This window comes from Macaca mulatta, chromosome 14 (assembly GCF_049350105.2).
Source record: "Macaca mulatta isolate MMU2019108-1 chromosome 14, T2T-MMU8v2.0, whole genome shotgun sequence".
NCBI lineage: Eukaryota > Metazoa > Chordata > Mammalia > Primates > Cercopithecidae > Macaca > Macaca mulatta.
The window spans coordinates 52,150,371-52,175,912 of NC_133419.1; the positions used below are offsets into that span (position 1 = coordinate 52,150,371).

The window sequence follows — 25,542 nt, forward strand, 5'->3', positions numbered from 1 at the left end:
AAGGATAACATGCCTGTGTCCCTAGTTCCCAACTAAACCTCAAGGTCTAGAAAGAATATTTTACTTCCCTGCAAATAACTACTTTAGTTATCACGATGCTTCCTAAAATCACTACATGTAATCAGGGGGCTGAAGCTGTTTATTCAATATTGACTTTCTCCTACCACAGTGAGAGTTGATGATGAAATCACAAAGAAAGCTCAGATATATTATAACCCTAACACCAAAGAGAGATATTAACTATCTAGTTTTTACCTTTTCATATGCAATTTTGTTAATACAGCCAAATCTTTCTATGGTGCTTGTCCATCTTTTAGCATATAAATTCCACAGAGATTGTTGTGTGAAGGGATAAATCTGAAAACACGGCCACTTCCTTTTCCTGCCCTGTGGCATGCAAACCTCTTCTGCAAATAGCAGACAAACTCGTGAGTAGTCATCGTTTTATAAATCATTTGAAATGGATCCTTTAAAACACCATCTATTTATCTGCTTAACCTTCTTATGAAAATAGGGCTTCAGCTCAGATATTCTGGAGGTGCCAGGAGGTAAATACCAACCTGAATTCAGATGTATTAAATATTTAGAGACTTACAGAACTTTACAGCAGAGGAACCTTTGAGATCACCTAATTCAACTGTCTTACTTTCCATCAGAGGCAAACACAACCCAGAAAAATTTAATAACTTTTAATAAATTTAATAACTGGAAAGGCCATGAGAGCCCAAGCCTAAACTAGAACCAGGATGTCCAGCTTCTAACTCCCTTAGTGCTTTTGTACGAGACCTGTTTTTTCTTCAGAGGGTAGAATAAAGAACAAATTTAACTACAGTTTTAACTTATTGCTATCATTCACTGGCTACGCCTACAATCAAAACCAAAACGCTTCTACAGACCCAGCTTCAGATGATACAGGCAATTTCAAATCCTGTCCAGGAAATTTCCAAACGTTCTAAATATGTTCTATAAGCGGTTTTAAAGACTTATCAATAAAGTGATCTGAGTAACAAAACATGGACTGAAAGATCGAATTTTGTATTTTCAAAAATATTTTGGAATTCCTTTGATATGGAAATCAAATATAACAGCGGCGATTTTTTTTTTAAGTCTTGCAAGCACAGAGAGCATGATATTATTCAAAACTGCTCAAGAGCAGCAATGATTATTTTAAGCTTATGATTCAACGGGTACATTAATTAAAGACACCACCAACCCAAATTGACAGATCTTGATATCAATGAGTCCAGAAGAATTAAAATAATAGTCATATAAAAATAGATTAAAGAGGTGAACAACAGCATATGTCAGAAGGACAAATGACAAGCAAGCAGGTGTCGTGGGAAAGGAATGCATCTAAGGAGCAGCTTTTGTGGATTTTTAATAAAACGACGATGCTGGAAATACGGGTATACGGGTAGTGTCAAGAAAAGCTTGTTCACAAATACGGAATCTGATTTTTGGAAGCTGGGTGAGAAAACTTGGCTAATAATTCCTTACTGAAGAGTAGCGGTGGAAGAAGGGAGAAGAGACCGCAAGCGCCAAAGCGCCAAAACAACGCTAGGTGACCGGGAAGGGGCCGAGGCGGAGAGGGGAGAGGGGTCAGGAGGTGCGGGGTGCGCGGCGGCAGCGGCTCTCTCACCGGCCGGCGAGAACTTGACAGCAGGCGCCGGTGTCCAGCACACCCCTTCCCTCCCCAGCTCCTGCCGGGCGGCACCTGCGCTCACCCCGCAGCCGGCTCTCGCGACCCCTCGGGGTGGCTGACATACACCCCACAAGGTCGACGTTCACCTCTACCTTCCTCGTCTTCTTCCAAGCAAACGGGGACCTCTCTGGGACGTCAACGCCCGGCAATAGCCAAGCGGGAACCTTTTCTTCCCTGACATCTGTCAAACTCGGAGCTGGAGCCAGGCTCGCTGCGCCCTCCACGGAGCTCTGGGGCTCCAAGGCCGGCCCGCACCCGGGCTCCGGGCGACATCCCCACGCCGAAGCGCACCTGCCAGCAGACCCACGGGGCATCCTTGCGGGCCGCCCAGTACCTGGACCGCACAGGCCCCACGAAAGTTCGCAGGCTGGGGTCGGCCCCGTGCCGGCCGGGGATTCCCGGGTGCAGCGCCAGCCCTGGCTACAGGGCCGAAGGGGCGGGCGGACTTGGACTCCCCAAGCCCGACGGAGACGCCCTCTCCGCCCCCACCCAGCCTCGCGGGCTCCCGAAAGGGAAGTGAAGCGGAGAGGAAGGGCAGACGCGGCACGGTTCGCCCAACGCCCTTGGGGGGCAGCCGCCAAGGATGGTCCCCTCGGGGATCCCCGAAGCTCCCGGGGATACATCTACGAGTCCTCCTCAGCCGATTCACTGCCCCCAAGTGCAGAGCTGTCCCTTTAAGAGGCAGCTAGCTGCCCCCTCCCCCCGTCAGGTAGCGATGCCCGCGGAAGGGCGGTGGGTACTCCAGCGGACACTTTCTCGGCCCCTTCAAGGGCTCCTGCGGCACCTCTGCCTGCCCTAGCCCGCAACGGCAGCCCAGGCGAGGAGGATGGGGGCGGACGGGCGCGGCGCCTTTAAGGGGCGCAGCCTCCCCGCGGCCCGGGTGGGGGCAGGGAGCGGTCACGGGCCCTTTAAGGCCGGCAGCGGGCACGTCGGGCAGGGTTCTTCGGCGGCCGGGTTGCCCCCGGGGCGGCGGCAGGGGCGCAGCGCCCGCGAGGGTTCTAACGGCCCCCGACGGGGTGCGCGGGATCGCGCCGCTGGCCGCCGCCGGCCTGACACTCACCGTGGCTCGCCGGGAGCGCCCGCGCCCGCGCCCGCACTCGGATCCCGCGGCGGCGGCGGCGGTGAGTCCGGCGCGGGTAAACAGGCACCTCCGTCCCTGACCTACTTTCTGCCTTCCCTAAATGTCGCACCACTAACCTACTTTCCGACCAATCCGCTCCCCGCCGGCCCAGGCCCGGCCCCCCGCCCACCAATCGCTGTGCCCAACCCCCCTTCCCCGCCCACCAATGGAGGAGCCGCGGAGCCCGGATACCTGCCTCTTCCCGCCAGCCAATCCGAGCGCCCGAAGGGAGCCGGTCCCGGCGGCCGCCACCAGCCAATCCGCGCGCGGCTCGGCAGCCCGCTGGCCAGTTGTGTGGCGGCTAGAGAGGCCGCGGACCAATGGCGAGGCGGCGGGGGCCGGTTTACCTGCTACTTTCCTGCCACCAATCATTTGGCGCACAGGAGCGCACGCCCCGAGGAGAAGACCAATCTGCGCGCGCTCCCTGGGTTTCCTCGCCCCTGCCCTCTCCCTTTCCCCTCAGGTCTCCCACTAACCGCGGCCACTGCGGTGCCCACGCCGCGCTCCTCGGGGTCGCCGGGGATGTCCCTCTTCTCTGGGTCCCCTGCCGGCTGGCGTCTGGCCGTCTGCCCTCACCCCTCCTCCTTCTCCTCCACTCGGGGCATTGCGACGAAAAGCAGCAGTTCCTGACTCCCCTCCCTCCAGCTCCATCTAGGAAACCAATTTTAGGAACATTGAGTGCCAGACCCTTCCTAAAACCCCTGGTGTGCCCAAGTCTAAACTAGAGAACGAATACTCAGTATTTCTAGAAGGTGTTTCCACCCCGAGGACTGCAAGTGTTCTCACGTTCTTTGCGTTCGTCATGACCTCCAAGTGTCCCACTGGAGCTGTCATTCCCGTAGTTCCAAAGAGAATACTCGAGCGCGGAGCGATTCCATTGCCATTTCCTTCCAGTAGCCAGGTTTTGACCACTTGCTGAGGGGTAGACACCAGCCCCGCGGCAGCGCTCTCTGCTGCGAAAAGCTGTCTACGGAGCGAGACGGAAGGAAACAGTTAGAGAAAATAAAAATTTGATAACGACATGCAACTCGGTTCCTGAGAGGACAGAGACACTGACTTATTTTTGCATCCCAGGCACTTTGTAGAGGGCCTTTAGCACAAAGAAATCCCGGCTCTTCCAGATGTTAAACTCCCTGAATAGAAGGACAGCGTCTTCTTTTTCGTTATCCATCGTGCCAGCTCTCCTTTAGCGCCTGCTGGGGTAGGGTGGAGTGGTGGGGGCGGGACCGGCACCCAGCAAGTGCACCATAAATATCTGTTGGCTGGATATATGAACAAATGGAATTAAATCAATTGGCCTAATTCTGTTACCCAGACTGGCCCCCCGTGACTCTAGACTTCTAGGCTGATAAGTTCTTTGAATACAGACACTGCATTTTTAATCTTTGTAACAGCATTGCCCATCCCCAGCTCATTGACAGGCACGGAGTGCCCAATATGTGCTTGTGGGCTGAATGCTGGCTGTTTTCTAGGTCAACCACCTCGGTCGGTAGCTTGCTATTTTTCCTAAGTTTACACGCTGATGGAATCTTATTGCTACTTTGTCTCTGCCCCCATTTCATGAGGAGATCACTCTAGGTAAGTGGGACTTAAGGGAAGCACTTGACAAGATATCGTGGACAAGATGAAGAAATATGGGATGGATGCTAGTATCATTAATTGGGCTAACAACTGGTTAAGTAACCATAACCTAAAGATGCTGATTAATGAGTCCACGTTGACTGAAAGGAAGATTGCAGGGAGTCAGTCAACATTCCAGCAGCACCTACTACATAACAGACACTGTGCTAAGTACTTTCCCCGCATTTTCTCCCTTAATCTTTATAACCACACTGTGAGGAAGCTTTTATTGCCCCATTTTACAGATGAGAAAACTGAAAGTCAGAATTTAGCTAGCTGGCCAAAGGTTACACAGTAGGTGGCAGAACCATGATTCAAACCAGACTTTTTCTTTTTATTTCAAAGCGTCTATACCACACCAGTTACCCTCAGAATGACAGAAGCCTCTCTCCCAGGTCCAGACATCAGAACTTTTATCAGTGGCCTGAAGGAAAATCCAGAAGATTCGCATCACATGTCCAGATGACACAAAGCCAGGAGGGGAAGAGACGCTATTATATAGCACAAACCACATACAATATTGGAGCAGTGGGCTGACTCTAAGGGTAAATGTGGAGTCTCACCCTGTGTGAAGCCAGCCGGAGGCAGAGGTGTCTTAGATGCTTATAGGAGCAAGATGAAGGGTCTTAGGTGACAAAAAATCTGAGTCCACAGTGAATTGTGGCTGCCAAAATAAATAAATGCTCTTAGGCTGCATCAATGGAAGTCTGACATGTAAAGCAAGATAGGTCTCATTGTGCTACCTAGTGTTGGTGAGTACCCACACGAAGTATTGTCTGCAATTAAGACTTGGCAGAAAGAAATTATCTACCTGCACAAGTAGAGGGACCAGGATGTAAAGAGGCTAGAACCTATGTCGTATGAGGAAATATTAAAGGAAGCAGAAGGTTTTGCCCCAGGGGTACAAGGTAACTGTCTTGATATATGTGAAGAACCGTCAAATAGAAGAGAAATTAAATTTATTCTTCAGGACCTTAAGGGGTTGAAGGAGAACCTGTGGGTAGAAACTCTAGAATGAATCAATATGAACAATTTTCTAACAGCTAAAGCATCCTCTGCCTTGATAAATTGAGTTTCTTGTCACAGAAAATCTCCAAGTGAGAACTGAATTACCATGCAGTGGGAGGGGGGCTGAAATAGGTGTCTTTTTGGACTCCATTCCTCTGAGATTCTCATCTTGTACCCTGGCTTTCCTCTTTTAATGGTTATCACCCTGCCTTATCCTACCCTCAGTGGCCAAGCCACTGTCTCCCCTCATGTGCACCTGTTTTTCCCTATGTAATTACACCTTTCTTTGTGTTTCTCTCTGTTGGAGATCCCAAACACCTCCTTCCACTACTACTTAACTTCCCTTTTCTTTTCTACTTTCCAGGATACTAAACTTTCAATTCTTAGGGCACTGCTAAGGTCAAAGTATTGTCCTGGGCATGAGTAGAATGATGTGGATAAAAGGAAGATAAGAGAGAGCATTTATTTGCACCTACTGTGTACCAGAGGCTTTAAATACATTATTTAATATAATCCTCACATTAACCCTAGCAGTTGATATGCTTGCCCTCCACACTTGCTAGCTGGATGACTTGTATCAAATTGCTTAACCTCTGTGTACCTCAATTTCCTCATCTGTAAAAGGGGGATAATTTAGTATCTACTTTATAGGGCTGTTACACCTGGCATACAGTCAAGATTTAGTACATATTAGGTATCACTCTTAGCAATTCTATGAAATTGATATTTCTTGCTCCCGTTTTACAAATGAAGTTAGTGAGGATAAAGTAGTATAATCTACAGTAGTTTCCCTGACTCTGATCCAATGATTGGATCCATCAGAATTACTTGGAGAGTTTTAAAAATACAGACTTCTGAGTCCCATTCTAGAAGATTCTGATTGCATTTCATTGGGATTTGACATTTGTGAATGGTTTGATCTGTTAACCAAGGTTGACATCTGGGTGTACAAAAAATGGGAATTAAAAAAATCAGGCATTAATGAGTTAATCAGTTTTATAGCTTTTTCAGCTGCTTTTGAAAAGACTTTCTTTGGCTCTTTTTTGAATGAGATGGCCATAGCAGTTCAGAATGGGAGAGCAGTAATACCTTATTTGGAATGTGTCCTAGACCGTGTAATTAGGCTTTAGACTAGATCTTGCTTACAGACATGGCGAAGATTCCAAAGATCTTGGTGCTCAGATGTGAAAGGGGCTTTTCCACTTGGCTAGAGGGAGCTAAAGGACCAGTGGCCACATGGCTTCTCAACAGAAGCTCTGAAGAACAGATAGACACTGTCTTCAAAAAACTGGCATCGATTTTGCCCTGCTTCACTGGGATGAGCAGACTAGAATTCACTTTCTGGAGATATAAAAGAAAGGAAGAATCTCTTCAAGTTAGTATAGCAAAGTGAAGTGTTCAAGCAAGCCATTTCAGAAATGCATTAGCTCAAAAAAATTTACAATATGCTTTTGAAAAAGAAAAGAAGGGATAGATTGGGGGAATTAGATTTCATACATTATCAATGTGTACTATTAAACTGTGGTAATAAAATAGTCTAGTATTGGTATAGAAACAGACCAATAGACGAATTAAAAGGCATAGCTTTCAGAAACAGACCCAAAGTATATGAAAGTTGAATTATAACGTGAATTTTAAAGGATTGGGGAAAAGATAGATTTTTCGATAAATGCTATTGAAACAACTAGCTAGCTGTATGGAAACACATAAAATGTACCCCCTACCCTGTACTTACATTAAAACATAAACCATAGGAATAGAGAATTTAAGTGCATATAATCAAACCTATAAAAACACTAGAAAAAAATATGAGTAGAATTTCTATAATCTTGAAAGGCACATCTAAGTATAACACAAAATCCAGAGGCTATGAAAATAAAGGTGGACTTCATACACCTTTGTGTACGAAACCTTTGCACACACACACACTCTCCATATAAACGAAATAAAGGAAAAACTAGCATGCAGGCCCCACAACACATTATTAATGCGCGATATACACATTCCAGTTAATAAGTCAGCACCTGGCATGGTGAGATGTAAGCAGTGATGTCATTTAACCTGTCATTGGTAGAAGAATTACTCCTTATAAAGAATTACTCCTTGTAACATTGCCGTACTTCATTGGCCCTCTCCTTCTCGTTTGGTGTTTTACAAACAAAAGTTTATAATCACCAAGCACAATCTCCAGCATCAAAGGTTGTTCAGATCCTCTGCAGTGAACTCTGGGTCCTTTGCTCCACTCACATAAAAGCTACAGACTCAGAATTTACCTAAGGAAAACTCTCATCTTGTACACAGATGTGTGTGCATTGTAAGAACAACTGCTACTCAAATCTCTCCTTTCTCTTTGGAAGAACAAGAACATCTATTGCTTTTTTTTTTTAGATTATGAAACCAATTTACATTTGTGATCAAAAATTTGGAAAGCACACACATAAAGAAGAAAATAAAAATAATCTATAATTCCATTAAGAAGATATAACCCCCATTAAAATATCAATGTATTTGCTCTGTAACTATATCATATTTTGACCTAATTTTTTTCTTTTTCAGAGACAGAATCTTGCTATGCTGCCCAGGCTGGACTTGAACTTCTAGACTCAAGCAATCCTCAAGCCTCAGCCTCCCAAGTGGCTGAGACTGTAGGCATGCTACCACACCCAGCTCTTTTGATCTAATTTTTATCATGTCAAAGTTTTGTCATCTTGCTTTAAAAAATTATCACAAGCATTCTCTCTTGTTACTGAGCCTCCTTCTACAACAGGCTGTCTAATGGCTGCAGCGTTTTTATTGTATGGAGAAACTATACCTCATTATGCAAAACTCTCTCATTGAAAATATTCACATAGTTTCTAATGTTTCTTTATCATACGGATGGCCCTGGACTCACAATGGTTTGACTTAAATTTTTCTAGTTTATGATTGGTGTATTGGGATATTAAATGTATTTTCAACTTTCAATATTTTTGACTTTCCATGGGTCTATTGGGACATAACCCCATCGTAAGTTGAGGTTCATCTGTAAACAGTTTTGAAAAGAACATTCTTTGGGATTTTTAAACCTCAGGGCCCTCTGGAAGCTATAAGCTTATGGGACCGGCCCATAGCTTTCCTACTCTACTTCATTACCACACTGGGTTTCAAAGAATCAGCTGGTATAGACAGGAAATACAACTTACATATTTTTTTCTTATAAGGTTTCAATGCTATCTTCTCCTGCTGCTGCTTCTCTCTCTGCCATAAAACTTATTTTAAAGACGTGGAAAATTATATGCACTTGAGTTAAATACAAAACCACAAGTGAGTATAACTTGATAAGTGGTCTTTGAGAAATTTATGAGCCAAAATCTGTGTCATAAATTGATAGCACTCTAGCTAACAAAATATGGACAATAAAACTTACTGTAAATAAAGCTATCCAAATCTTGAGTATGAATAAAGTCCATTTAGTTTGGGTTGTATTATTATTGTTGTTGTTTTTGACTCCTGTGCTGCATGTACATTTTCTTTTATTCATCTACTACTAAATCATACATTTGCACATTTACCAGAGAAAGACAAGAAAATATAATCAAGTGATATTACTTCTTAGCCCTTGGAAGATTTGGATAGGTGAGAAAGGTGAAAGTCAACAGCCAAAAAGAGAAGAAAAGAAGAAAAAGAAAGAAAGAAGAGAAAGAGAAAGAAAGAAGGAAAGAAAGGAAAGAAGGAAGGAAGGAAGGAAGGAAGGAAGGAAGGAAGGAAGGAAGGAAGCAAGGAAGGAAGGAAGGAAGGAGAAAGAGAGAGAGAGAAAGAAAGAAAAGAGAGAGAGATGGAGGGAGGGAGGAAGGAAAGAAAGGTCAGAAAGGAAAGCAAGCTTGCACACTGATCTCCCTGCCTGTAAATTTCCCTTACTTCCATTGCCTTTGACCCATGAATCTGGCTCACACTTGCTTCACTGCTTAAAGGTCACTTCCTCAGGGAAACCTTCCCTGACCTCCCAGCTATAAAAATCTACCACAACAGCACTTGGTACTTCCTCTTTCAAAGCACTGTCTCACTTGTAATTTCTCGTCTTCTCATAAACTCTGTGAGGCAGGTGCCACACCTGCATGGTTCACTTCTGTATCTCCCATAGCTATCAAAGCAGTGGCACATTCATGAGAACAAATATTGTCTGAACAAATTAATAAAAAATGATAAAGAGATGCGAAAGTGAGCTGTACCTATTGCATGGACACACGCAAGACATCACCTTCCAGAGATACTCATAGGATTTAAGCAATGGCTTCAATTACCCCTTCATCAGAGAAAACCTCCCATCCCTTCTGAAATATTACAGCAGCCTCTGCATTTCATCTTTTTACCCTTCTTGAATTTTCTTTTCAACACATATCACTAGCTGACATTTTGTTGTGTATTCATTTATTTATTGTATGCTTCCCACAGTAAGGTCTGTGAGGGGAGGGTTATTTTTACTGCCATGTCTCTCACATCTAGAATAGTCTCCAGCAGGTAGTAGGTGTGCAATAAATATTAGTTAATGAATGAATCAATCAATGAGATTCCCAAGTGCAGCACATTGAGCCATTTTGGCTTTCTAAATAGTCCTATCAACTTCCAGCAAAAAGCAGCTTATTCCATAATATAGGGAAATAAAAGAACAAATAATTTTTAAAATATTTTCCTTTAGTTGAGTTGTTTCTATCATTTATTAGTCAATTTTTAAAGTTGCAGCTATCAAAATTTTTTATGTTTTTCTGCCTCACAGTGGGTTGACAATATGTTCAAATAAAGTATCTCACTGGGTAGAAAAATAAACTTTTTCATAAGCTACAGTGTGAATGTTGATTTTGTTGTTGTTGCTGTCGTTGTTCAGAAGTCCAATAATAAGGACTAGAAAGTTGATTCACTTTTGAGAAAATAAGTAGTTATATCAGCTGGATAAAATACAATGTCATCCTTTAAAATGTTAAACATGACATTAAACCATAAATATATAGAAAAAAGTCAAATAATGTAATATGAAAAGTGAGACTCCCATCGTATACAGAGTGACTGAAATTTTGTAAATAAGATGTGTATACATGGACAAAGTGATAAGTATTCTAGCGGTATCTCACTGATTACATTTTATTGAAGAGGTTAGGGGACAAACTTTCTGCAAAGTTGTTTATAATAATAAAAATAATTTTAAAAGGAAACCAGGAGAGCCAAGTGTCCCAGAACACTTCATGTGTTTTCTGGCACCACTTCATGTTATTCTGGTTTTTTCTTCTTAGTCACCAGTTATCCACCTTCAAATTGAACAGCCTTTGAGATGACTTGCCCTGGTTGGGCTGGGATCCCTGGAAAATTCCAGGGTGATCTGCTTTTATGCCTTGGAGCTCCTTTTAATCTCAATACACTGATAGAGAAATACCAAGAGTTGTATTGTGAATTTCCGGTTCCAAGATGAAATTCAACATGACTTACAGTTTTAGTGGTGCTTGGCATTATTTTTATTTTTTGGACATTCTCCAGCTTGAAGCTCTGCTTCTGGGGAAGACACTCTGCTGCCCAGGAACATTCATAGCTAAAGGACCTCTGCACTGTAACACCACAACCCCACACACTACGCCAGGTCAATGCCTTAGTCGGGAGCCCCGGTCTGGGCCCAAAGTGGGAAAACATAATTTTTTTCCTGAGGCTATGGTCTTCGTGATTTCATGCTTCCCAGGGACAGCAGGCTTTGGAAATTAGAGTGAACCAGCTCTTCTCACATAATCCCCACCTTGTCTACTCCTCCACTCTCTTCCCCTAATGCAGAGTGCAATATTGGCACCTTGGAAGGTTGGCCATGATTCGTGGTCCATTATAAGGTTTAGGAGTTAACCTTTCCAAGTAGATGAAATTAAAATAGTTGGTAACCTCCCTATTAAAATAAAACCTTTTCCCTCACTCCTTCCTAATCTTAGGACTGGAGAATATGAAAGACAAACAGCAATTTCACTGTACCAGGGGAATATAATACAGTAAGACTCTCTATTTAATTCTTCAGACAGAGTTTTAAGCATCCAGCTGTCTTCATTTGCAAGGCATTAAATATTTTCATATTCCACAAATGGGGCTATTGAACAATGATACATGAAGTCTAATGCAACTATTTTTAGTATGGCAATTGCAATTAAAATGCAGTGGAATAATAATCTTGCCCAAGCATGTCTGAGATCTACTTCCCAGTTTTTTCAAAACAGTGCTTTCTATGTCTGGCTGCAGAGACTTGTTGCTTGTTTTCCTTCTGCTGAAGAATTGGTAACACTTGACATTCTTTCTAAACCAAGTGAATGTGCAGCTGAAATTGTGGTTTTGGCTAGACATAATCCTTCCTTCTTTCTCCATGTTTTCATTTACACAATCTAGGGGATGAAATTTGTTTCCTATACATAGAGGTAAATTACCATGAACCAAATCAGTTTCCTAGGTAACTATTATCAATCTATTTATTTATCTTTCCATCGATCTATCTATTTTTAAACTTAGGAGAGTTCATTATTGTTGTTTGAGAGAGAAAACATACCTAATAAAATAATAATAATAAAAACAAACACTTTTATGGTGTTACCACGTGCCAAGTATTATTTGAAACACTTTATACATATTGACTCAACCCATCACAATTGACACAACTCCAGAGGTAAGTTTCTATGTTATCATTATTTTATAAATGAAGAAACTGATGCATGGAGAAGTTAAATAACTTGCCTATGGCTCCCAGGAAGTAAATGGTAGAGCTAGAATCCAAACCCAGACATCTGACTCCAGAGGCAGCTCTCGGCCCATGTGTTGGTCTCACAGCAGCAATTTTGGGATATAGGCATTACCCCCATTTTATGGATGAAGCCACTGAGGTTCAGCAAGGTAAAGCTATTCACTCAACATCACAAATCTGGTAAGCAGCTGATCTAGGATTCAACTCAGATTTCAGGTGGCTTTGACTCTAATATTTGTGTTTTCTCCAACCTGAAATAGTGCTATTTATTTAATACAATACCTTTTATAAGTAGGAATAAAAAGTTCTATTTTTTATTCCTACTAATACAAGGTAGGATAGTCCTACTTATAAAAGGTATTATATGTCCTGCACCAGGCACAGTAGCTCACTCCTGTAATGCCAGCACTTTGGGAGGCCGAGGCCGGCGGATCACCTGAGGTCAGAAGTTCAAGACCAGTCTGGCCAACAAGGTAAAACTCCTTCGCTACTAAAAATAAATTTAAAAATAGCCAGGTGTGGTGGCACATGTCTGTAATCCCAGCTGGTCGGAGGCTGAAGCAGGAGAATCGCTTGAACTCAGGAGGCAGAGTTTCCAATGAGCTGAGATCGTGCCCATTGCACTCCAGCCTGGGTGACAAGAGTGAAACTCCATCTCAAAGGAAAAAAAAGGGGGGTATTATATGTCCTTTTAAATACATCATGGGTTAACGAGACTTGTGTTAGTATGAAAACACAATGAAAATAACACTTTTTCCCCCTTAGAAAGTATTTTCAAACTTCCAAGGGATCACCTTATAAATGATGGTCTGTAACTCACTACATTTGAAAGTCATAGATTAGTCAAGTTTAGAAAATAAAATCTGATTTTAAAATATTAAGTACCATAGTCTTTTGAAAACATTGTTTCTTATTCTGCAAGGAGGGAAAGGGTCTACTAAGTTGATTGAACTAGAAAAATGCATTTTCTCTTTTAAAAAAACCACACACACACCAAAGAACAAAAAAATTATAATTAATTTTTTTTTAGTTTGTTACTAACCATGCTTCTAAACTGCACTTATTCTCTGCAAGCCTCTGTAAGAGGCCATTACCTGCAATGCAGAAGCCTTATTTTTTAATTTATTTATTTTTTGAGGCTGAAAAGCTTTCAAGTTTCTGTTTGTAGGATAGTCCTTGGTGCATGTTTGAACACACTGGGGAGAATGCACTAGATGAGCTCGCCTTGAGAATGAATCTGAAGATAAAAGCTCCTTGAAAAACAAGTGGTCAAAATTGATTATCATAGAATCCCAAAGAATAATCCATCACTCATCACTCATTTTTTTTTCCACACAAGAAGACCCAAAGGGCAATATGTTTGTTTTCTATTTCTGTTTCAGCACATTTTAAGCTGAAGTGTGATTTCCAAGTTCAGCATTAATGAGGATTTTGCTGTGCTTTGAAATTTGCTGTCATCCCATTTCCTGTGCTTTACTGTCTTTGAAGCCAATTCAGCAATGACAGGGTCCTGCTTGCTCTGCCCTGCCAGGGTCATTAAAACCAAATTTATTAATGGTATTCTTCCTCTTACTGGGGTGTTGCCCATTTTAAAATATCTATCCTGTAAAAAAGCTTCGTTTTTAAGTAGAAATATTTTAAGTGCTCTTTGAAAAAGTATGCTTGGGAATCCATTGGTAAAGAAATCTTGGAATGAAACATTAAAATGAGCTACATGTGAATTTGAACATTTACCTCATAGAATATAGAGAAAAGAATTGCAGGGCTTCAGATTCAAGAATACCTAGAACATTGCATTAAAACCATTTCAAATCTGGTATATGTTGCTAATGCCAGTGGAAACATTTAGTTCCTATAGATAAGTTGTTCAACAAAGAGTTGCTATTATGTTTCTCTCTCTCTCTCTTTTTTTTTGAGATGGAGTTTCACTCTTGTTGCCCAGGCTGCCGTGCAATGGCACTATCTCGGCTCACCACAACCTCTGCCTCCCGGGCTCAAGCAATTCTTCTGTCTGAGCCTCCCGAGTAGCTGGGGTTACAGGCGCATGCCACCACACCTGGCTAATTTTTGTATTTTTAGTAGAGATGGGGTTTCATCATATTGGTCAGGCTGGTCTCTAACTCCTGACCTCAGGTGATCCCCACTCCTCAGCCTCCCAAAGTGCTGGGATTACAGGGGTGAGCCACTGTGCCCGGCCTATCTTTCTCTCTTAAGTAATGCTATACTTATCCCAAAAAAGTTGTCTATACTTGTGGCCTCTTGTTATACACTCTGAAATCCTTCCTTATCCTCCTATATACCCATTTTCCTGAATAAAGTTTCTTAAAAGTCACCAATGACATCCTAAACACCAATTCAAATGACTTTTCCTTAAGTCTTCAGTCTTCTTGACTTGAGAACAACACAGAGTTTAATGGAAAAATAATTACCAAAGTTAATTTAACATATATTAACTGATATGCAAAAAAGTTACTTCTTAGTAATTGGACATGAATATTAAGCAAGTATTATAAATAGCTTTAACTGACGGTGCCACTTTTTCCCTGCCCAATCCGTTTTCATTTTTTAATTCTTCCTTTTGCTTTATTTTATCAAATAGTACATTTTATTTCACCTTTTCTACGTGCCAAGCACTATGTTAAACATTTTATGTATGTTATTTCATTTAATCCTCACACACATGCAAAGATTAATGTCCTTATTCTACCAATAATGAAAGGAAAGTTCAGAATGATTGGGCATTTGATCCAACATTACATGACTATCAGTGGAGTAACGAGTTCAACCCATTTTGGTCAGACAAGAGAAACCTTGCTCCCAATTCTCAGTATCTACACACAGTATCATTTTGATAGTTTTTCCTGTATCATATAATTTAATACTCATTAAACACATCCATTTGTCCTATCAGTTAGTCTAGTGGTCCATAAACATTCAAGTTTTAACTGCGATACTGAGAGATATAAGATATAGTTCCACCTATCAAGGCATTTCTGGGCTACCAGAGAATATAAGTCAATAAACAAATTTACAATCCAGTGAGATGGTTATCATAATAAAGGGATGTATTAAGTGTGATGCGAGTGAAGAATGGCCAAACTCTATCTGGGAAAGTGAGGAAAGTCATCAGAAAAAGGCTTTGATTTGAATAGAGACTTTTAAGGACAGGACAAAGAGATGAATTGGGATGGAAAGCAAATGGGCCCTGCATCTGGAAGCTGAGGTTGCTGTGCAACTGTTTTGGAGGTCCAGGCAACTGTTTTGGAGGTCCTCTGTACCTCCAAAACATCTGCAGTTTATGAACTTAGCTGGAACAACCCCAGCTTATCTTTATCAAAGAAAACAACACATCTTAAAGACAAGAGGTACCAGATTCTTCTGACAATACTTTACTAATACCCTATTCCCCTTTCTTCCTAATGCTCTATTTCAATGGTTCTCAAAGTGTGGTCCTTGAACCATGAGCAGTAGGAGCAACAGCATCTGAGAACTTGTTAGAAATGCAGATTTCTAGACTACACTCCAGATTTACTGATCCAGAAACGCTTTGAATGGGGCCCAGCAATCAATTTTAAAAAGCCCTCCAAGCGATTCTGGTCCATGCAGGAGTTTGGGAACTACTGCTGCACCCTCCTGCATATACTTTAGAACAGTGAAACTAATTTCCCTAGCAAGCTTTGAGGTGTGGTACGTCTGTTGTATCCACCCTTGTGCTCCCAGCACCTAGCTCAGCATTGGACACATATGTAGTAAGTATTCAATAAACATTTGTGGAAAGAACGAATGAATAATTAAAAATGCATTTCACAAGTGCATAAAAAGCTATAAATGCCAATACTCCTAGAAGAGATAAAGTCGTTTCACTAATTTCTGATAAGAATAGAAGGTAGCAGAAAGTGAAAGGCCTTGGGAAGGAAGATAATTAACATTTCCGGAGCACTGACAGTGTGCTAGGGGCTTTTCAGAGGCTTTCTGATATCTTCACAACTACCCAGGAGGTAGATATTATCATCCTCACCGGAAAGATTAACAATACTAAGGCTCACAGAGAAAATGTTCCCAATCACCAAGCTGGCAGTAGGTAATACAAATCCAGAGCTCTCCAGCTCCAGGGCCCTACTGTTTTCTCTTCTCCATGGTACCTCTAAGAAACACCACCAGCAGCAAGAAAGGGGCAAATGGAAGCAGAAAAACCCTTGAAGGGAAAGAAAGACTCCATTAACTTCACAATTTTGCCTGGGGTCATCACCATCACCTGTCCATGTCTGCTCATTAATTGGCAGGACACTGCTAAGAGGTATCAGTAACCTGTGAGCAATGTGTCCGTAGGCATTTTATACTATATTGGTGTCTTCTTAAGAACCCTGTCCTCCTCGCCATTGGCCATGACCTTACACCATCTTCCATCTCCTGTCTGTCTGAATGTGCCTTCTCATTCACTGACCCTAAATGAAGACAGGAATCTGTCAATCCGCCCATTTCCTGCCTGGGTGAGGTTTCCCACGCTGGGTCAAATTAAGCTTCAGGCTCCACTCATGATCTTGCTCTTTACAGATTCCTTTAAATTTCTGTTTTGCAATCATATTCTCCCTAGAACCCAAAGGTCTGATTCCCAGAAGCACTTCTCTTTTCCTTCCTTCCCTGACCTTTAAAGGTTTCTTCCATTCTGAGAGACTAAATACTATTTCATCACTCTCCACCTAGCATCTCCAGCCCTGGTCTGGTCCTGAGTTTTAGTCCTGCATCTTTCTGCCTGGTGGAAGTTTCACCTAGGTGTTCGGCCTCACTTTAAATGCAACATGTTTGAACCAAGCTCTCAATCTACTCTTTAATCTTATTCTCCCTCTCAAACTGTTTCTGTCATTGGCACCACATTCTACCAGTCATTAGACTTTTAAAGCCACCCACTTGAATAGCTGACCTCTCCTTCCTTTGCAGGCCTTCCTTCCTTCCTTCCTTCCTTCCTTCCTTCCTTCCTTCCTTCCTTTAACTTCTCTCCTCTTACTCCTTCCACAGATCTGCCCCCTACCCACTTACTATGGCGTATTTAATAAGCACTTACTACATGCCAGTCCAGGTTACTCTTTGCCTTCCTGGAGCCTACAATCTGATAAGAGAAACAGAAACCCACAAGCAAGTAAACTAGTGATAGCTTCTGTCAAGTACAGTGAAATAGACAGAGGGCTGTGTATGGAATAATGAAGGGAGCAGACAAGAAAGGGCTTCTCTGAGGAGGTAATATTTAGACTGAGACCCATGAGAAACAGTGGATATAGGAGGGTGGATTGCCCATATGAGGTCCAGTCGGATGCCAGAGCTTAATGAGCTGGCAGGAGAGTGGATAGACCAGGAAAGAAGTGAGTAGCTGGGCACAGTGGCTCACGCCTGTAATCCCAGCACTTTGGGAGGCCGAGACGGGTGGATCAAGAGGTTAGGAGATCGAGACCATCCTGGCTAACATGGTGAAACCCTGTCTCTACTAAAAATACAAAACATTAGCCGGGCGTGGTGGCGGGCACCTGTAGTCCCAACTACTCGGGAGGCTGAGGCAGGAGAATGGCATGAAACCAGGAGGCGGAGCTTGCAGTGAGCCAAGATCGCACCACTGCACTCCAGCCTGGGAGACAGAGCAAAACTCTGTCTCAAAAAAGAAAAGAAAAGGAAAGAAGTGAGTAGAAGCAGATCTGGAGGGACTAGAAGGGCAGATGAGTCTGACTTTATTCAAAGTGCTTTGGAAGCCTTCAGAGGGCTCAAGTGAGGAGGAGCTTAATCCAACTTACACTTAGAAGAAGCATGGGGTGGACAGTGACCTTCTCAGCTGTTTTCTGGAGAAATGATTGGAGAGAAAGTGGGGAAACCTGTGGGTTTGCCTTTCTCTTCCAAATCTTCCCAATATAATGTTTTTCTAATTAAGACTAATATTCCTCCTTGCAACCAAAAAGGTGAGAGTCACATTCTGCACCACTCAACAGCCATGCTTCAGAGAGGGGGTCTTGGGTACTGGCAATGAGCGATATCAACAATGCAACAACAGTAAAGCTTATGGAGCATGACTCTGTGTACTCAATATGAGTACTTACGTGCATTAGATGTTTTAGTGTACAACAGCCTTATACGGGTATATTACCACCTTTATCTTTTATTTTATTTTATTTTTTTGAGACGGAGTCTCGTTCTGTCGCCTGAGCTGGAGTGCAGTGGTGTGATCTCGGCTCACTGCAAGCTCCGCCGCCTCCCGGGTTCATGCCATTCTCCTGCCTCAGCCTCCTGAGAAGCTGGGACTACAGGCGCCCGCCACCACGCCTGGCTAATTTTTTTGTGTTTTTAGTAGAGAGGGGATTTCACTGTGTTCGCCAGGATGGTCTCGATCTCCTGACCTCGTGATCCACCCACCTCGGCCTCCCAAAGTGCTAGGAATACAGGCATGAGCCAAACCACCTTTATTTTACAGAGAAGGACCAAGAGGTGAATTAACTTGTCCAAGGCCACAGAGCAGCTAAGACAAAAATGAATGAAGAAACTATTTCCAAAGAAATATAGTCAGTCTTTGATTGATTTTTCCTCATGTCTTCCACACTCATTGTGAAAAATGCAAACTGTACAAAACTGCATAAAGTAGAAAGTTAAAGCTCCCTGTAACCCTGCCCCTAAGGTGAGGTTTTGAACTTGCGCTCTGTGGTTTTTCCCCCAGCAGAGCTAGAATACTTCCTATCGGCAACGTGAAAAGCTCTCAGGTACCTGACCTCTACGAAGGGGCTGGTCCTCTCTTAAGCCAGTTTAGAAACAGAAGAATATAAAACCACTTTCTTACCATTTCTGCTACAGAAAATGAATGCCAAACCATTCTGGCTACAAAGAGGGCCACACCCATTTGAAGTGAAAGCTTTCATGAGTTTACATCACTGCTTAGAAGGACAGGCCAAAAACTACAGGAGGAGAACAATGAGAGGTTACCTTCATCCACCAACAATGAAACGAGAACAATCTAGAAGAGAAATCCGGTTGTTCATTTCTCCTCATTTTTACGTCTCATAAGAGAAATCATTTGGGTTTCCTCTGTAAAAAAACAAAACCAAACCAAAAAAACCCTACAGTTTTAGCAGCAAAACTAATCACAACAAAACGATATTCTGGTGCCATTTTATAAATTCTGAATAAAAGCTGGAGGTATTCAAATTTCTAAACCCTGCAGCACAAAAGGCAGCTTTCCAAACAGGGCTAGGCCATGCTAACTGTTGAATAGGAAAACTAATTAGTATCCTGTGTGAACTATCTTGTCTTTTTTTAGGACCGGAAATCAAATGGGAAGGGTTCCCTCCTGTTCCAAGTGAGTTCCAGAAGAATTACTCACGCTCCTTAACCTATGAGTCAGACAGGAGTCTAGGAGAGTGTTTCCAAAACAGGCTGACAATAAGATAAACAAAGCAATTGATCTGTGGCAGTCAGGAGAGGCAGGGCCGCCACTGGTCAAACTGAGGGATCGGGTCGAAAGTGAGAAGATGGTAAACGTGGGATCGGCTGAGTCTCCCTGGAGAAGCCCTGCATGACCGGAGCTCTGCAGAACAACCAGCCCGAGCATTTCCTGAAAGTGAATGTCCACAGGGAGGTTTGGTTCAGAACCTTTATTCAATTTCATTGATTTAGTATATGGAATTGTAGCATCTTTCCCCCCATATAACTTGAGGGACTTGTCTGCCATCACACTGCACTGCCTAGCCTGGCTCTCTAAATGCTTTGGCTATCCATGCATTTGGACATCTCACAACACAGGATATTAATCATTTCAGGACTCTGGGCCTGTTCCCAGTGTCCATGTTTGCCACTGTTGAGCTGCAGCCAGAAAAACAGTTCCCAAATGACAGAGACGTTTCTAAACTGGAATATAAAGTAATCAAAACTCAGCTTAGGAAATAACCCAGCACCAAGCAGGTACTCTCCTGGGAAGGTAGAGGATAAATTTCCTCGTTGCTCCCTCTAGGAAATAGTCTGAAGCCAGGGCTCAGCTCTGTCTGCAGCTGCTACAGACCTACAGGCATCTCCTAATGGAGCGTTTAGGGGTGTGCATGAGGCCTCGTGAGGACACTGCCTCGCTAGCCTGATCCTCCCTTCCAAGAGAAAACTGCAGTATGGATGTGCCGAGGTCGGCCCTGCCATGGAGGAAGAGTAGAAGCTGACTGGTGTTTTTCTCCATCCGCCATTAGACCTATTCGTGTACAGAGGCCAGGCTGAGGTGAGGGTGGGGTGGAGGAGGAACGGTGTCCTAAACAAGAATCCTGTCTCATCTGCTTGCCCTGACTTGCCCCTGTGTCCATCCGTCACGCAGTAGTCAGTGATCTTTCTAAACACAGCTCAGATCACCTCCCTCTCCTGAAAACCTTTGAGGGAACCCTCCCTGAATACACACTTACAGAAATTCCAAAATTCTTCATAGGCCATCCAAGACCCTTCACTCTTTGACTTTCTGCCTAACTTTCAGATTCATTACTAGCCACTCCCTGAGCTTCTAACCACATTTGCCTGCTCATTATTTCCTGAAAACATTGTGTACTTTCAGCTCTGCTTTCTTTATTCATGCTGTTTCTTCTACCTGGAATCCCATCGCCTACTGACTGCCTCCTGCTCAGCCCCGCAATGCGCCCCCCACATCTCACCTCCTTTTGCAGGAGTACTCTTGGCTCCTGTTCCCACCCCTGCTGAGTTTGTTGCTCCCTGATCTGTGTTTGCATGGCACTAGATGTGTGCCTCTCTTCTAGCAGCTATTACCTTGCATGGGATCGGTCCATGCTCTTTATCTTCCCCATTAGACTGTGGGCTCCCCAGGGATGAGTACTGTGTTTGCTCCATCTTAATTGAATCAAGGAGAGTTTACACACCAGCTGTCATACTCTTTGCCATTCGTATAATGGTCAAAAGTTTAAAAGAAGTTGCATTGCAACAATGGTCAATCCTGCTGCTCTCCCTCCGTGCAGCTTTTTGCATTCAAGGTGACTTTCAGCAACATTTGGCTTGCACCAACACTGAGTATTCAGTTTCAAAAGAGCAACAGTTTCAGGGTGCATGATTTCTGCATTTAATTGTTTAAGATAGGAACAGATAGCAGCGTACCTAAATTGCACTCCAAGTCTCCCTCTCCCTCCCTCCTTCTCCTCTGTTTCTCTCTCCCTCCATCTCTCTGTCTTTGTTTTTCATTCGCTGTCTTTCCCTCTGTCCCCACACCCACACAGATACACAACACACAGAGTAGAAATGCCTAAGGATACGTGAATGAAGCTTAGGGTACAAGATTTAGTGTGTAATAAAAAATTTTAATGCCATATCAAACAAAAAGCCCATTAGTTAACAGGTGTTTGCAGAAGGGCATTCCAGGTCCTCACCCCTCAGCCAACCTAAGTGCTATAAAGGAATACCATATTAGGCAAATTCCTGGTATTGCTTCGGAAAATGGTTACACTGACTTTCCTTCCTTTCTCGAACAGACTTTTCCTCTCTCAGCATTCGCACATGGTGTTCTCTGCCTGAAAAACCTTTGCCCTTAATGGACGCAGTGCATCCATTAAGCGCATACTTTGTCATCCTTCAACTTTCAGCTTAAACAAAACTGCCTCAGAGGGTTGTAGTTATCTCCTTAACCATCTCCATAACTCTTTTCATCGTGCAAAGCTAAAACTCTGTACACATTAAAGAGTAACTCCTCATATTTCCTCTCCCCAGCCCCAGGCAATCACCATTCTATTTTTCATCTCTGAATTTCACTACTGTAATGGCTTTAAAAATAGTGTGCATATAAACTGAAGCATAACTGCCTGGACCCATCTCCCGTATTCTCCACTTCAGCACTGTCAGTATTTTCTTCAAAGCTCTTGCCAATTATTTAATTTTATCTTACTTAAATTTAAATTTAATTTAACTTTTTGTGTGCCCCTACCATTAGACTGAAAGCAATTTGAAAGGAAGAGAATTCATGTAGGTTTTGTTCTAAATCACATAGTAGTTCTCAGTAAATACTTTCGGGTGAAAGAATGTACTCTTTCAAATCCACATTCCACTTGGAACTTGGGTATCTTCTTTTTTTTTTTTATCTTCTTTTTTTTTTTTTTCTAATTTCAAGCAATGCTGGTATAAATCCCGTTACACCTTTACAAATTTCAGTTGCTATTTCTCTGGAATATATATATATATATATATATATATATATATATATATATATATACACATACACATACACATAGAGATATATATATATATATATATATATTTTTTTTTTTGAGACAGCGTCTCACTCTATCGCCCAAGCGGTAGTGCAGTGGAACAGTCTCGGCTCACTGCACCCGCTCACTGCACCCTCCGCCTTCCCAGTACAAGCAATTCTAGTGCCTCAGCCTCCTGAGTAGCTAAGATTACAGGCATGTGCCACCACATCCAGCTAAGTTTTGTATTTTTGGTAGAGAGGGAGTTTTGCCATGTTGGCCAGTCCAGTCTTGAACTGCTGGCCTCGAGTGTATCCACCTACCTCTCCTCCCAAAGTGCTGGGATTACGGGAGTGAGCCACCACTCCTGGCCTGGAATATATTCTAAAAATGGAGTTGTTGGATCAAATGGCATCTCATTTCATATGTTGACAGCTCCAGCCTGATTGTCTTCTAAAAAAGCATTCTACTGCCCATTTCTACTTCCACACGTGGTGCATAAGAGTGTCAGAAGCTCACACTATGAGTGGGTATTATTGCTGTATTTAATCTGTGTTACCTAATTGGTCAAAAACTTTCTTGTTTTCAATTGTTGAGCTTGATAGTTTTTGATATTTAACCATCATTTATGTCCTTCATCCATGAACTATTTTTATATCCATCAATCATTTCTCTATAGGAGTGTTCAATTTCATTTTTATTCATTTGCAATGGGTTTTTTAAAAAAAAAATTGTGGTAAAAAAACACCTGACATAAAAGTTACCATCTTAACCATTTCTGAGTGTACAGTTCAGTGGAATTAAGTACATTCACAATGTTGTACATCCATCACCACCATCCATCTCCATAACGCTTTTCATCATGCAAAGCTGAAACTCTATAATCATTAAACAGTAACTTCTCATTTTTTTCTCTCCCCAGCCCCGGAAATCATTATTCTACTTTTCATCTCTACAAATTTGACTATTGTAATGACTTTGAACATACTATGAATATAAATGTTTATCTGTTAGAGAGGGTGGACATATTTTCCAAAATTTTTGGCTTGCCTTTTAACTTGATAATGCCTCTTGTCATATAGAAGATGCACTTTTTTTTTTAAGCTTTACACTTTTATATTAGTAAATATGACCATATTTTGCTTTTTGGCTTTTAAATTTTATGTTTTTACTTAAAAAGACCTCTTCACTCTAAAATGATAGAAGTATTTTCCTGATTTCCTCTAGTTATAAAAGCACTCTGGTCATGTCTGTATCTCAACACTTCTCCTTCTGTATTCTAATGAATAGTAATAGCTGACGTTAATGAGAACTGTATTCCAGACACCGTGCTAAGTTCTTTCCATGTATTATCTCATTTAATCTTTGCAACAAATTGATGAGGTGGGTCATATTTTTATTTATTTATTTATTTATTTTTGAGACAGGGTCTTGCTCTGTCTTCTAGGCTAGAGTGCAATGGAGCTATCACTGCTCACTGCAGCCTCGAACTCCTGTGCTCAAGCAATCTTCCCACATCAGCCTCCTGATTAGCTGGGACTACTGGTGCATGCCACCATGCCTGGCTAATTAAAAAAAAAAATTGTAGGGACAGAGTCTCATCATGTTGACCAGGCTGGTCTCAAACTCCTTTCCTCAAGTGATCCTCCCTCCTTGGCCTCTCCAAGTGTTGGGCTTACAGGTATGAGCCACAGTGTCCAGCCAAGGTGGGTTTTATTATTATCCACATTTTACAATGAAAAAATGAAGATTTATAGAGTTTAAGTAACTGTACTGCAACTGGCAAAGCTGTAGGCTGGGCCTAAGCTATGTAACTGCACTCTAATCACTAAGCTATGAATCTATTTTCTCTGTGAAAGGGTGTTCCCGAAGGGTATGACTGTGTCTCATTTGTATTCCTACTCTAGTATGTAGATCCTCAACAATGATTTTCGGAATGAATTAATTCCTTTCACTTAAACTCAACATGCTATGCACAAGCTTAGACATGGCCATTCCTATCTATCTCTTCCTCCATCACCTCATTCATCTATGAATTCAGTCTTGACTTCTAAGCCCCACAGAGCTGCTGCTTTCTACTGGGAACAAACTCCCCAGGATGTTCAGGGTCTTCTCAATCATCACTGCCACTTTCTCAAGGTGTTAAGTCCCCTATCAAGACGTTGCTCCCCTCACAGAGTTCTCTACTGGGTCTGCTCGTATTTCACCTCTGTCCTCTCAATAAGCTGATGGATTCGCCTATAGCTTACAGACCATAATTCTACCCTTATCCTCAAACAGATTTTCCTCTTTTGGAGTCCTTAAGAATTTTAGCACCAGGCTCACAGCCTTCACCTCTCCACCTCTCTTTGTCTCCCTTTAGAGCTCGAACCCTCATAGTGATAACCCTTCCAATGCCCTGGCCTCAAATCCTCAATTTTCACAATCAAATATCCTTTCTCTCCTAATGTTCGTAACATCAGCCCAGCCTTTGGCCCAGATTCAATTATTGCAAGATGCTGCTTTCTTGTCTTGCTCTCTTTTCTTTCTACTGCAGCCCTGCCTCTTTTACCAATTTCCAGACCTGGACAAACCCCTTCTATTTTCTCTACTCTTTCACATTGCTGGGGAAGTTCAGGAACCCAGGATGTTTGGATCTGTTACAACTTTGGGAGGACTGTCTCCGTGACTTGGCCACTCTCCCATCACCTCCACCTGGCTTCTTCACCTGGCTCCACGCTCTGTAGCATCTCTTGTAAACCTTTCAGTCTCAGCTGGACTCCACTTTCCAAAGATGCCTTTGCCTCTTCCTTCACTGTGGAGGGAAAGCCACCTCACTGGAGCTCTCTCAACTTCCCTACCCTCCACCACACTCCCTTCTTTCACATCTCAGAGGAGTAAAGCTTCTCCACTTCATCCTTTGGGGTGCCCAAGAAGCATAATGGGGAAAAAATGGATTTTGGAAACTGACAGTCTTGGGCTTGAATTTGAGCTCAAGTAGCAAGCAGTTTTATGTCTGGGAGCAATTTATCTACTGTTTCAAGCCTCACCTTTTTCACCCATAGGTGGGGATGACAATAGTACCAACCTCAAAGAGATTTGTAAAGAGGATTAAATGGCTGGATGCATGTGCAACTGAGGCATCTGCCCTGAATTTCTGAATTTTCTTCCCACCCCCACCCCCCCAGCTTCT

General features: G+C 42.6%; 2 protein-coding genes across 19 annotated transcripts in view; one reads left to right on the plus strand and one right to left on the minus strand.

Moving 5' to 3' along the window:
- The window catches only part of ARNTL (aryl hydrocarbon receptor nuclear translocator like), a 109,374-nt gene extending 106,478 nt beyond the window's left edge, over window positions 1-2,896 (minus strand). For 11 of the 18 annotated variants that reach the window (XM_077960489.1, XM_028832574.2, XM_077960487.1 and 8 more), the window contains exon 1: window positions 2,763-2,896. Coding sequence is in view for 7 of the 18 variants with exons in the window: in XM_077960481.1 (XP_077816607.1) it covers window positions 1,795-2,325 (531 nt within the window). In the remaining 11 variants the exon portion in view is untranslated. Of the gene's footprint in view, window positions 1-1,794; window positions 2,583-2,762 lie in introns of those variants that run through there. The other 7 variants (XM_077960481.1, XM_077960480.1, XM_077960479.1 and 4 more) reach the window with 1 other exon arrangement.
- Window positions 390-8,866, plus strand: LOC114672319 (uncharacterized). Its single transcript, XM_028833637.2, has 2 exons — window positions 390-4,400; window positions 8,007-8,866. The coding sequence occupies exon 1, from the start codon at window positions 2,529-2,531 to the stop codon at window positions 3,450-3,452; it is 924 nt and encodes a 307-aa protein (XP_028689470.2). The 5' UTR covers window positions 390-2,528; the 3' UTR covers window positions 3,453-4,400; window positions 8,007-8,866.
- Window positions 8,867-25,542: the final 16,676 nt, after the last annotated feature.